This window comes from Phascolarctos cinereus, unplaced genomic scaffold, assembly GCF_003287225.1.
Source record: "Phascolarctos cinereus isolate Bilbo 61053 unplaced genomic scaffold, phaCin_HiC Scaffold_9;HRSCAF=440, whole genome shotgun sequence".
NCBI lineage: Eukaryota > Metazoa > Chordata > Mammalia > Diprotodontia > Phascolarctidae > Phascolarctos > Phascolarctos cinereus.
In genome coordinates, this window is record NW_027556402.1 from 113,537,521 (window position 1) to 113,550,482 (window position 12,962).

Consider the following 12,962-nt stretch of genomic DNA (forward strand, 5'->3'; position numbering starts at 1 on the left):
GGAGGTGGATCTAGGCGCTCGTGTTCCTGTCGGGGAGACAGCTGTTGACTGGAGTGGTTGGCGGGAGGGGGGGGTAGAAATGGGAGGTCTCTCTCTACATCCCAGTCTCTATCTCCCGGCTCCAGTCCAGCTAGCTGCGGGGCGTCTGCGCGCCACTGGGGCTAGGAGCAAGGAGGGGTTGGGGGCGGGGCCGGGGACTAGTCTAGGACCCCTCCTTTCCTTTTCTTGGCAGCTACCTGCAGCCGTGGAGGCTCAGCCACTCACGCCAGCTCTGGTCCAAGTGCTAGCTCGGACTGAAGAGCCAGAGCCTCAGCTGCCAACCTAACCATCTGAGCAGCTGCGGATCCTAGCCTCCGAGAGACATGACCGGTGCCTGGCATCGCCCCCCGGGCACTCCCCACCAGCTTCTGACGGTGCTCGCTGCACTCCTGCTGTGTTGCCCGGCCCTACGGGCACAAACAACCGAAACTGAGCTCTCGGTGCCAGGACCGATACTTGCCACCCGCAGCTGGAGTCGCAGCTCTGAGGGCGCAGGCATCCTAGCCGCCCCGCCGGGTCTCCGTGTACCCCTGGGCCGCTCCGTGTGGCTGGACCCGGCCCGGGACCTGGTGATCCGTGCGCAGGCCGGCGACCTGTGTATGGTAACGGTACTGGGCAAGGACGGAGGCAGAATGGCTGCAGGCTCCCCACCCCAAGGCGCGCTCTCCCCAGCCAGCTTCCCGTGCGCCTTCGGCCCAGAGCAAGTTCGCTACACTCACTTTGGCGCCCGCAGCCCTGCACACCAGCGGCTCCGACTGCAGCTGCGCTACGATTCCCCGAGCCGGACCCTCGTGCTGCCCTTCACGATGCCCGTAGACGTGGATTTCACGCAGTTCGAAGTGGTCACTCACAACCTGCCCTTGACCGTGGAAAAGCTACGGGGCTTCAGCAACGCCATTGACCACAGGGTGCTGAACTTCACTGTGTCTCTCACTGCTTCCTCTCCAAACGGGGTCCCTCTGACATGCCGCCTCACCCCACTTCCTCGGGAAAGTGGCACTTTGCCCAGGTATGGAAGGTTAGTAGGCCACTCAGGTGACCCACTGACCCCAGGGAGGGAAATGGACTGTCAGGCTTTCCTGATGGCAGGGGTGCACTACCAACACACGGCCAGCACCCGGTCACCCAATCGGGACTACATACCCTTCCTGGTGGAGATCTTAGGACCAGAAAAGGAGGGAGACATGAAACCACCTAGGATCCTGGCCCAGGAGCACTTTCAGATGCTGGTGAGAATTCAAGAAGGTACAGAGAACACTCCACCCAGGCCTAGCTTCGGAGCCATGATGATGATGGAGGTGGACCAGTTTGTACTGACAGCTCTGACTCTGGAGTCACTAGCAGCTGAGGACTTGGAATCCAATTCAGATGACTTGGTCTTTAATATACTCAACTCCCCCACTGCACTTCCTGAGTCCCATAGGCAGCAAGGCTACTTGATCAATACTGATGACCCCTTAGGCCAGCCAGTCACCTCATTTACTCAGCAGGACCTGAGGGAGCTGAAGATTGCCTACCAGCCCCCTACTGGTGACTCCAACCAAGAGCGCCTTTTCCAGCTGGAGTTGGAGGTAATGGATGTGGATGGTGCTGCCTCTGACCCATTTGCTTTTATGGTTGTAGTGAAACCCATGAATACACTGGCCCCTGTGGCTTCACGGAACCTGGGACTATTGCTGTTTGAAGGTCAGTCCCGGCCTCTGACCAGTGCCCAGAGCTTGGAGATCAGTGATGAAGACAACCTGGAAGAGGTAAGGGTAACCATAGCAAAGGGTCTGCAGCATGGGCTGCTGGTGGTTCTTGGAGCACCTACAGAGCGCAAATATTTCACATCAGCAGACCTGACTGCAGAGCGACTGATTTACCAGCATGACGGCAGTGACACCTATAGTGACAACATCATTTTCCACATGAGTGATGGGCACCATGATGTAGAGTTCCTCTTTTCCATCACTATTGTCCCTGAGGATGATGAGCCCCCAGTTGTCAATACAAATACTGGGCTCTCTTTAACTGAGGGTGAAGTGGTCCAGATTTCCCACTTTGTACTTAGTGCCACAGACATTGACTCTGAAGACTCGACCATTCGTTTTGTACTGAAGAGGCCAGCCCTGGAGAGGAAGGAGGAAGAAAGAGGGTGGGACCTGGCCTCCAGTCCCTCCCTCCCAATGAAGAACCTGGGGGAGGTCCTGTTGCGCCAAAGTGAACCCCCACCATCCCTGATGGATGAAGGAGGGCAAGGCTGGGCCTATGTAGAAAAAGAGGGACTCTATGAAAAGGTGGTGACTGAATGGCTACAGCAAGACATTCTGGAAGGGAGGCTCTTTTACCGCCATCTTGGACCCCATCACCCTAGCTCCATGACAGATCAACTGGTGTTCCTTGTGCAGGATGACCATGACCCACCCAACCAATCAGGTCAACACTTCTTCACCATAAAGGTACAGCCAGTGGATGTTCTGAGCCCAGAGTTGCATCCAGGAGTGAGCTTAGAGATGACTGTGAAAGAATACCAGCTCACTCCTTTCCAAAAGAAATTTCTCTGCTATACTGATGTGGATTCCGATGACTGGCACTTGCGATATGTGCTCCTGACACCCCCCACAGACATAGATAATAACCACCCTGTCCCAGCGGGGGAAATTGTGCTTGCTGATGACCCAACAACACCTGTCACGCAGTTCACCCAGGCCCAGGTGAATCATCACAAGGTGGCCTACCAGCCTCCCCAGCAAGAAGCTGGCATTGCTCCTCGAGTTGTCCAGTTCACATACCGTGTGGAGGATGCTGCAGGTAACTCTGTGCCAGGCACCTTCAGCTTGTTCCTGCAGCCTGTGGACAACCAACCCCCAGAGGTTACCAACAGTGGCTTCATCGTGCAAGAGGGGAAGAGCTTTATTCTGACCAGTAGGGAACTAGATGTTACAGACCCAGATACAGATGCTGACAAGATTGTGTTCACTTTAGCACAGGGCCCCCAACATGGTCATCTTCTTTACTTAGAAGGAGTCATGGCCCCAGGTACTTACTTTATGAGGGATGATATTGTTAATGGACGTGTCTCCTACCAACATGGTGGTAGTGAGACCACCAATGATGCCTTCCGGTTGATTGTGAGTGACAGGGTCCACCAAGTACCCATTACTGTCCGAATTACTGTAAAGACTATTGATGATGGGATCACCATCCCTGGAGGTGGCTGGGTGGGTACTTCCATTGATGTTCTAGAGAATGGGGCCACAGAGATGACCACAGGTATCATCCAGGGCACAGATAGGGACAAAGATGGCCTAATGTTGACCTTCATGGTAGAGAAACCCCCAAAGCTGGGCATCATCCTGGTGAATGGGTTGCCCACAGCACAGTTCACCCAAGGAGATCTCATCAATGGGGCAGTAGCCTATGCCCACACTGGGGGTGAAATTGGCATGCAGAAGCAACATGATGTTTTCAACCTTACAATATCTGACCACTCTGATGTCTGGGTGGTAGGGGGCAAAACAGTGGAGGGTGTGCAAATACAGGTGACTGTGTTACCCATAGATAGTGTGCCTCCTGAAGTGAAAGTGGGGGAGCTATTCAGTGTCCCTGAGGGTGGGAAGGGCACCTTGAACATGAGACATTTAGACACTAAGGATGTGGATACCCCCCACGATGATGTCTTGTGTACTATCATTGGTCAGCCCTCATTTGGCTACATGGAAAATATCTCTCCAGCCCCTGGCTCAGAAAAGTCCCAGGCTGGCAACCCCATCAGTGCCTTCACCATCAAGGACATATGCCTGGGGCACATCAATTATGTCCAAAGTATCCACAAAGGGGTAGAACCACAGGAGGATCAGATCACTCTTTATTGTTCTGATGGTGTCAACTTCTCCCCCAACTACATTTTTCCCATTATCATCCTGCCCACCAATGATGAGCAGCCAGAACTTTTCACCCATGAATTTGTGGTGTTGGAAGGGATGAGTCTAGTTATAGACACTCCTCTACTCAATAGTGCCGATGCAGACCTGCCACCAGATGAGCTACAATTTCAGATCACGGTACTCCCCCAGAATGGACGAATTGTGCAGCAGTTGGCCACTGGAAGCCGACCTGTCCACAGTTTCACCCTGGAGGAGATTCAAGAGGCTTCCACCATTGTATATGAACATGATGACTCAGAGACCACAGAGGACAGTTTTGAGATTTGGGTGACTGATGGGAAGCATATGATCCATAGGAAAATACCAATCATGGTAATCTTGGTGGATGATGAGACCCCACGGCTGACCATCAATGATGGATTGGAAGTGGACATTGGACAGACCAAAGTCATCACCAACCAGGTCCTCAAGGCCACAGACCTTGACTCATATGACAAGGACCTGGCTTACATTCTTCGATCAGGGCCTGAACAAGGACTTCTACAGAAGCTCCTTGAGCCTGGAGGAAAGGTGTGGAGCAACCTTACTCTGGGTATGAACTTCACACAGTCTGAAATTGACCAGGGCTTAATTTGTTATACCCACAAAGGCCTAGAAGGGGTCCAGGACCTAATCAAATTTGATGTGACTGATGGAATTAACCCCTTGATAGATAGGTATTTCTATGTCACCATCAGTGGTACAGACAAGGTTTTTCCTGCAGTGATCAATAAAGGGGTAACCTTGAAGGAAGGTGGCAGAGTGACCCTCACCACTGCTCATCTCAGTACTAGTGACATCAATAGCCCTGATGAACAGTTACGCTTCAGCATCACCCGGGCCCCAAGTCGAGGGCACTTGGAAAGTTCTGACTTTCCTGGGAAGCCTATTGATTCTTTTACCCAGCTTCAACTGGCTGGCAACAAAATCTCCTATGTCCATACTGCAGAAGATGAGCTAAAGATGGACAGTTTTGAGTTTGAAGTGACTGATGGCCACAATACTATATTCCAGACCTTCCATATCTCTATCATTGATGTGGACAACAAGAAGCCTGTCTTGACCATTCACCATTTATTGGTACAGGAAGGGGAAAGAAAGCTGATTACTCCATTTGAACTGTCAGTTGAGGACCAGGACAGCCCAGATGGTCATCTATGCTTCACAATCACCCATAACCCCACCCATGGACAAATTCTATATAATGGCAGCCAACCCATTACCAGTTTCACCAAACAAGACCTGAATGAGAATTTGATCAGCTACTGGCATGATGGCACGGATAACACTGAGGACAGTTTCTCTTTCATTGTGACAGATGGCACACATACAAATTTCTACATCTTCCCAGACACTGTCCTGGCGACACACAAGCCCCAGACGATGAAGATCCGGATCAGCTCCTTAGATAATGGAGTGCCCCAGATTGTGGTCAACAAAGGGGCCCCAGCTTTGAGTATTCTTCGGACGGGCCACTTGGGCTTCCTGATCACCAGCAAATCTCTTAAAGCAAAGGATCAAGACAGTCCACATAAACATCTAAAGTATGCAATCACCAGTGGACCAGAATATGGCAACCTCACTCATCTTGGCCTTGGAAATGGCAACATTAGGATGTTTTCACAAGGTTAGTATAGATTGTGTCTATTGGCCTCAACTACACACCCTTCATTTCTCCTCTTCGGTTGCTTAGCTTCCTTAGCTCCAAGGAAAGTTGCCCTAAGAGAGGATTGTAGAATCATAAGATCATAGCTTTAGAACTAAAAGAAACTCTAGGGATCATCTAATCCAATTATCTCATTTTACAGGTGAGGAAATTGACACACAGAGAGGTTAAATAGCTTGCCCAAGGTCACATAGACCTTGGTGTATAAGTAGTAGAGTCAGGATTTGAATTCAGGTGCTCTGATCTACATAAATCTAACCTTCTTTCATATGTTGTAATGTAAAATTCCTTTGGCTCATATTAAAGGCAACAATCCTATTTCAATAAAATGATCATTTAATAAGAATATACAATGCTCAGGCAGGGAGGAAACCAATATAACTACCACAATGTATTAAGCGCAAGTTATTAGTAATTGCCAGGTAGAGTGGACAGCTCCCTAAATTGGGAGCTTCTTACCCATGCTTTGTGTTGCTGATGAAAGGCACTCTGTACAATTCTTTGCTATACAACCCCCACACACACAAGAAATCCTTTCCAGTCTGAACACTCTAATGGAAACACATTGTTCTGTTCACACCAAACAGCGGCAGTGTTTGGACCAATCCAAATCTGACTCCCTTTATTATTTTCCTTTCCAAAAAAAAAAATGGCATGCCAGTTAGCTGGTCTGCTAGTAACTTAAACAGGTGCCTATAGAAATAGTGTTTTGTTATCTGTATATATGTTCTGGATTTTTTCAATCTGTTGGATTCTTGGTCTAAATGTAGTTTCTGCAAACATGAAAAAAAAATACACAGAGAATGAACTAAGAACATGCTGTGTGTGTTACATCTGTATCTCATATGGATGATGACCCAGAGATGAGGGGGATATGTAATATTCCTTTCCATTTTCCATGTCTCTCAAGGATATGCTTTGTATTTTAGTTCTATCTGTAACTCCATATGTGCATTTGTATGTATATTCAGGTATGCATGTGCAGGTGTGTATGTATTGTGTTGGGGGTAGGCAGGAGACATCATGGGTAAAGCTGAATAACAAAAAGGTTGATTTAATAAAAGGGAAAATAGTAACCCTTCATGACTGTTTTCCCAAGCATGTTCAGATGCATTTTTTATAACTGCAGTAAAGGAAAACACCCATGCATATTCATGATTCTCTTTGTAAAATTCGTGTGAGTATAAATAAATATGTAAAGCAGTAAGCAGTATAGCTCCTTTAACCAAATCACTCTTTTTCTAACTACTCAAGAAGCAACATATAAAAAAATCAGAATTCCCAACCTACGTGATAAATTCTTAAAATTCTAATAGAATAGACATTCAGAAAAAAAACGATTTATTTTACTTCTCTCTATTTCTCTCTTTTCTTTCCTTTCGTTCTTTCTTCTCTTTCACTTTTTTCTTTCATTCCCTTTTTGTTCTTCCTTCTTTCAACAAGCATCGTTACTTTAATTTGACCTTGAAAGGCTTGTGTTAAACTTTGTGAAGAAGAATAAAAACTGAATAGATCTGGCCCTTTGAGGAGTACCAAAACATTGTGGAATTTATAGTTACTTACTAGGTGTCACTATATGTTTAATACATTGCATGTAGTGTGCAATTTGCATGCACTGTGCAATAATGTTTGAATTGGGCTATTTTGGAATACTTAAAAAAAATATATAGCTATTGCTTTAGTTAACAAATGAGTATTAATTTTATGAAACAATTGTTATATTAAAGTATTTCAAAGTTTATATTATCACAATGTTTCATTGGACAAAAATGACCAAGAGATATTCTTTTGTTTTCAGCTGATATTGATGAAATGAAGCTCTGCTATGTCTTGAAAGAGGGTAGCAATGCAACCAGTGATATTTTTTACTTCTCTGTTGAAGACACTGGTAAGTCAGTATCAGCCTTTACAAAAATGCCACTGATAAACAAAATCACCATATCAGTTTCTAAAATGTTTTCTACAGTGATCACTTTCAATTATGTCACCACAATAATACCTGACTTTATTGGCATTCATTAGAGTTCTGTATGGAATTAATGTGTTCTAATCATTGATGATAGTGGATGCCCACTTTATTGGGAATGAGAACTAGTGTTCAAAGATTTTATCAGTCTTCACATGGAGTATTTCACTCATTTTTCATCTTGCCTACAGTCTATAGACAAATGAACCTTTTGAGAAATTAGTTGGAAATTTCTGTCCCTTTGACGCAAATCAAGAAAGCCACCATGGGGTCTTGATATAATAGTTGGTAGTCCTTATCATAAGATCAAGAATTGAATTGAAGTGAATCTTGAAATCTAAGGGCTATAATCCTTCCAGTCGTATCTGAAAATATATCAAAGAGGCTGGGGAGGGAGACCCACTCACAGGAACATTGTTCATCCTATGCAGTACCCCTTGTTCCCATGAGTCAGTCCGAGAACTTCCACTCATCCAAGCTCTTCTAAATTCTAGATGCATCATGTTATAAGCTAACATGCTGAGTGAAGTGTCATTGTTTAAACAATAGTAATGATCATTTCATGGGACTATAAGAAAATCACAATTCAGTGATAAATGTCTGTTGTCCATTTTCTTTATGACATTTCAATGGCATCTTTCTATAAACTTTTTGTTCAAGTCATTCATTCCAGCTCAACAAACGTTTGCTAAATGTCTACTGAACCCTAAAATTTCCCTGACTACTCTCTTCTATTGATTGACAGGCATTTATTAAGCACCAAGCACGTGCCAAGCAATGTGTTAGGTGCTAGAGACACAAATGTGACAACAAAGCAGTGCCTGTCTTCAAAGAGCTGACATTCTCTTCCTTCCCTCCTATGGCCTTTTTCAATTAGTCATCCCTTCCATCATGCTTTGGCAATCACTCTTCTACTGCACCCTTTCCCACCTCTTACAAGCATCCCCTTTTCCTTTGAACTTGATGTTCTCGTATGTCAATTACCCTTCATTTTTAAATTATTATTATTTATTTATTTGGGGAATTTTTTTTTTAATTTTGGGTTTCCAATTCCCTCCCTCCCACTCCTCCCCCATCCACTGTAAAGGCAAGAAATGTGATATCACTTATATGCTTCATTCATTCATTCTCTTCATTTTCACTAACAAATTTCTAAAAAAAAAATTATTTTACATTCACGGCTTCCACTTCCTAACAGCCTCATAATTCCTCAAATCCTGCATAATCTACTTTTCAACCCTGTCTGCTGAAACAGCTCTCCTGGACATCATTAATGACTTCCTAACTGGTAAACTTCATGGCCCCTTTTCTATCTTCATTCTCCTTGGACTCTCTACCATCTTGTAGATAGTTCAGTTACTCACCAAGCATTTATTAAGCATCTCCCATGTGCCAGGCACTGTGCTCAGCAATGGAGATGCAAAGACAAAAATGAAGCAGAGAGCTTACATTCAGTTGGGAAAAACACCATGTACATAAATAAGTATATACAAAGCACGTACAATTTGTAGGGTACAAGGGCATTGTGAACTCAAACTTGTCTTGATCTGCTCTCCTTCCTTGAACTCGGTCACATGGCATGCTCATGGTTTCCATCCTATTTCTCTGACTTCTCCTCCTGTCTCCTCTGACAGCTCTTCTTCTTTCCACCGTCTCTTAGGAATATCAGCAGCCACTATGAGTTCCATCATCATTTTTGTGCAAATAGCTCTCAAATCTATATGTCTAGCTCTAACATCTCTCCTTAATTCCCATCCCACATTACCAACTGCCCACTAGACAGATGCATTTAGATATCCACTGGTATCTAAAATTCAACATGTCCAAAATAAAATTTATCATTTTCTCCCTTGCAAAAATTTCTTATATTTCCTCCCAAACTCGCTGCTCCTCCAAATTCTTCTTTTTCTGTCAAGGGCCCTATTATCCTTCCTCTTCTGCAGGTTCACAGCTTCAGTATCATCCTTGTCTCTTTCTTCTCCATCAACGCCCACCTCCCACACACACACACACACACATTCAATCTGCTGCCAAGTCTTGCTGCTTTAGCTGCTGGAGACAGGTAGGCTGCACGATAGATAAAGAATTGGTCCTAGAGTCAGGAAGACCTGGGTTCAAATATGGCCTCAGATACCTACAAGCTGCATGACCCTGAGCAAGTCCCTGAACCTCCATTTGCCTCAATTTCTGCAACTGTAAAATGGGGATAGCAATGCCTACCTCACAGGGTTGTTATGAGGATCAAATGAGATAATATTTGTAAAGTGCTTAGCACAGCGCTTGCACCTTAAGCATTCCTTTGTCTCTAACAGGTACTCTAAAAATACAACCAAATTGAATTTTTAAAAGGGAAGCACTATGTGAAGAGAATTAGAGTCCCAATTTTCCCACATCCCCTCCAACATGTATCATTTTCCTTTTCTGTCATATTAGCCAATCTGATAGGTATGAGGTGCTACCTCAGAGCTGTTGTAATTTGCATTTCTCTAATCAATAGAAAATTTCTTCATATGACTATAGATAGCTTTGACTTCCTCTGAAAATTGACTGTTTATATTCTTTGACCATTTAGCAATTGGAGAATGACTCATATTCTTCTAAATTTGACTCCATTCTCTATATATTCAAGAAATAAGGCCTTTATCAGAGAAATTGGCTATAAAAATTTTTTTCCAGTTTCCTCCAGTTTCCCCTCCATTGTCTTTTACAAAATCAGCACTGCTTTAGGGGATGGATGATGGTTCAGAGGACTTGAATTCAAATCCCATTTCTGATTCTATCTAGGAGTCACTTAAGAGCTTCTCAGCTTCAGTTTTCTTATCGATAAATGAAAAACTTGCACTAAACAGCCTATGAATTTCCTCTTGGTTCTCGATCTAGCACCCTATAATCCAATTCAATTCAATGACTGTTTATCAAGCACTCAAGAGGCTCATTGATGTCAAACTCTAATAGAAATGGACATCACCAAACTGTTCATAAGGATCTCTAAAGGTTGCATATTGACTTAGAACAGGAAATATGCCCTCTCTTTGGTGCTGGAGAGAACAGATCGAATATCTTTTTTTTTAAATTAAAGTCCTGACAGATGAGAATTTTTTTTGTTCTCAGGTTATGCAAGAGACAGCTTGAGCCTGGTATATTTGGCTGTGCTGAGGATCAATGGCCTTAAAAATGGAGGCTCCCTGAGCATTCTATGTGAAGAAATTTTTAAAAAAGCAGCCCAAGCTTGCAGGAAATTTTCTTGCCCCTGGTTTGTAATTTAATTTAATGGTAGACTTTAAGTAGAGGACATTTCTTCCATTCTATAAAAGGAAATAATATGTTCTCTTCATCTTAAGAGCAAGAACTTTCACTTAAATGTGACCATCTACAATAATTCTTTATAGCTATGTAGAGCTTTAATTTCCAGAGCAATATTTCCCTTCAATATACCTGCTTTAATTAATTTAAATTAATTTAACTACTTCCTTTAATTTTTACACCAACCCTGTAAAGTAGACAGGTTTTATTAATCTCTATTTTACAGATGAAGAAACTGAGGGTTAGAGAATCTGAGTTCAAATCTAGACTCTGCCCCATTACTACCTTTGTGATAACGTTGAAGTCATTTTAACGTCTCTGAAACAGTTTCCTCGTCTATAAAATGAGGATCACAATATTGGTATCCCTACTTCCAAAGGTTGCTATGAGGAAAGCATAGTCTAAACCTTAGAGCTCTAAATATAAATGAAGGGTTGTTAATCAACCCATGTTGATTAACAAGAAATATTTGGCCAAAGCTCATCATGAGCAGATAGAAGGAGATGCTAGTAATAGAGATATTAATGGTATATATGGTGTATGTGTGTGTGTGTGTGTGTGTGTTTGTTCAGTCATTCAGTCATGTGCTATTCTTTCTGATCCCATAGACCATAGAATGCCAATAATGTCCATAGGGTTTTCTTGGCAAAGATACTAGAGTGGTTGTGTGTGTGTGTGTGTGTGTGTGTGTGTGTGTGTGTACACATATATGCATGTACGTGTATATATATGATGTGTGTATATGTGTATATATATGGTAGCTGGTATATACACACACACATATATATGACAGTTTAGTCCACATATTACTAACTACTTATAGATGTAACACAATACCTAGAACCCTATTAAAAAGGAGCAGGTATAGAAGAAAATAGTAGCTAAGATGCATAATTGGAAAAAATACATGGAACACTTGGGAACATCTTATCAAAACTATGACAGAGTATTTGAAAATACACAGCTTTGATCTTTTCAGACATTATCATCTTAAAAACTGCCCAAACTAATAAACTAGTTGCTCTGGTTGGTTGATGTTTCCCTCTCCACCCCAGCCACTTCTTTCCAGTAAGACCTATAGACCCAGTTCTTGAGGGGCCATCCAATAACAACAGAAATGAAATCAATACACAATAGAGATTAAAGCAACTGAAATTTATAAATATAATAATGCTAAGTTTGCAAAGTACTTTACGTGTTACCATCTTTGATCTTCACAACAACCCAATGGTGTAGGTGCTCTAGTTAACCCTGTTGCACAGATGAGAAAATGCTGGGGCTATGACTTCCCCAGGATCACACAAGCTAGTGTCTGAGTTAGGATCCAAACTCGGATTCTTCTGACTCCAGGTCCAGCACTCTGTCCACTGCACCAATTGTCTGTGATCTCTCACCAGTAAGCATGTTTCCTCCAATGAGGCAGGTCCCCACTTATCCATGCCCGCCTATCCTAAGTGACTCGTGGTCAACATCTCCACCTATAATCCACTTAACACAATAGGGAGGCTTTCTGACTTTCTCTTAACATCATAAGGATATTAATCTCCATACAATGGTTATTCCTCTGTAAAATGTATGCTCTGGTCCCAGTCTCCTAGGGCCGGGCCTCATACATGGCCTTTCAGGATTCCAGGGTACCCTGAAAGAAGTGGGATGTCTTTCTTCTGCCATCAGCATAAGTACCCACTGGCTGTGTTCCCCCAACAATTTAGGGGGCCAGTGACTAGTATTTCAGTTCCGTTTAACCACTAAACATCAATTGGCTTTTACAAAGGGATAAGTATTTTTCTATATTACAGATATAGAAACAACAAACATCTAACATTTAGAATGAATGAGAGCCTCAGTGCCTACCCATACATTAAATTTTGGTAAAGATTAATTTCTAAATAAATTAGTTAAACAAAACCTCGAAGACATAATCTTCCTTACACCATCTTGGTCTCAATTTAGCTCTGTTCCTACCTAGCCTTTGTCACACCAAGTTCACATTCAAAAACAGCTCCTGACAGATTCTTCCAGGCTATGTTTCCAGGCCTCAGTGCTAGGCTGACCTCAACATCCAGCCTGGACTCCTCAA

The 12,962-nt window shown here is 43.5% G+C and overlaps 1 protein-coding gene across 1 annotated transcript in view; it reads left to right on the forward strand.

Moving 5' to 3' along the window:
- Positions 1 to 289: 289 nt before the first annotated feature.
- The window catches only part of FREM3 (FRAS1 related extracellular matrix 3), a 126,326-nt gene continuing 113,653 nt past the window's right edge, over positions 290 to 12,962 (forward strand). The window contains exons 1-2 of the mRNA XM_020989941.2: positions 290 to 5,574; positions 7,412 to 7,501. Of these exons, the coding sequence (XP_020845600.1) occupies positions 363 to 5,574; positions 7,412 to 7,501 (5,302 nt within the window). The 5' untranslated portion in view covers positions 290 to 362. The remainder of the gene's footprint in view (positions 5,575 to 7,411; positions 7,502 to 12,962) is intronic.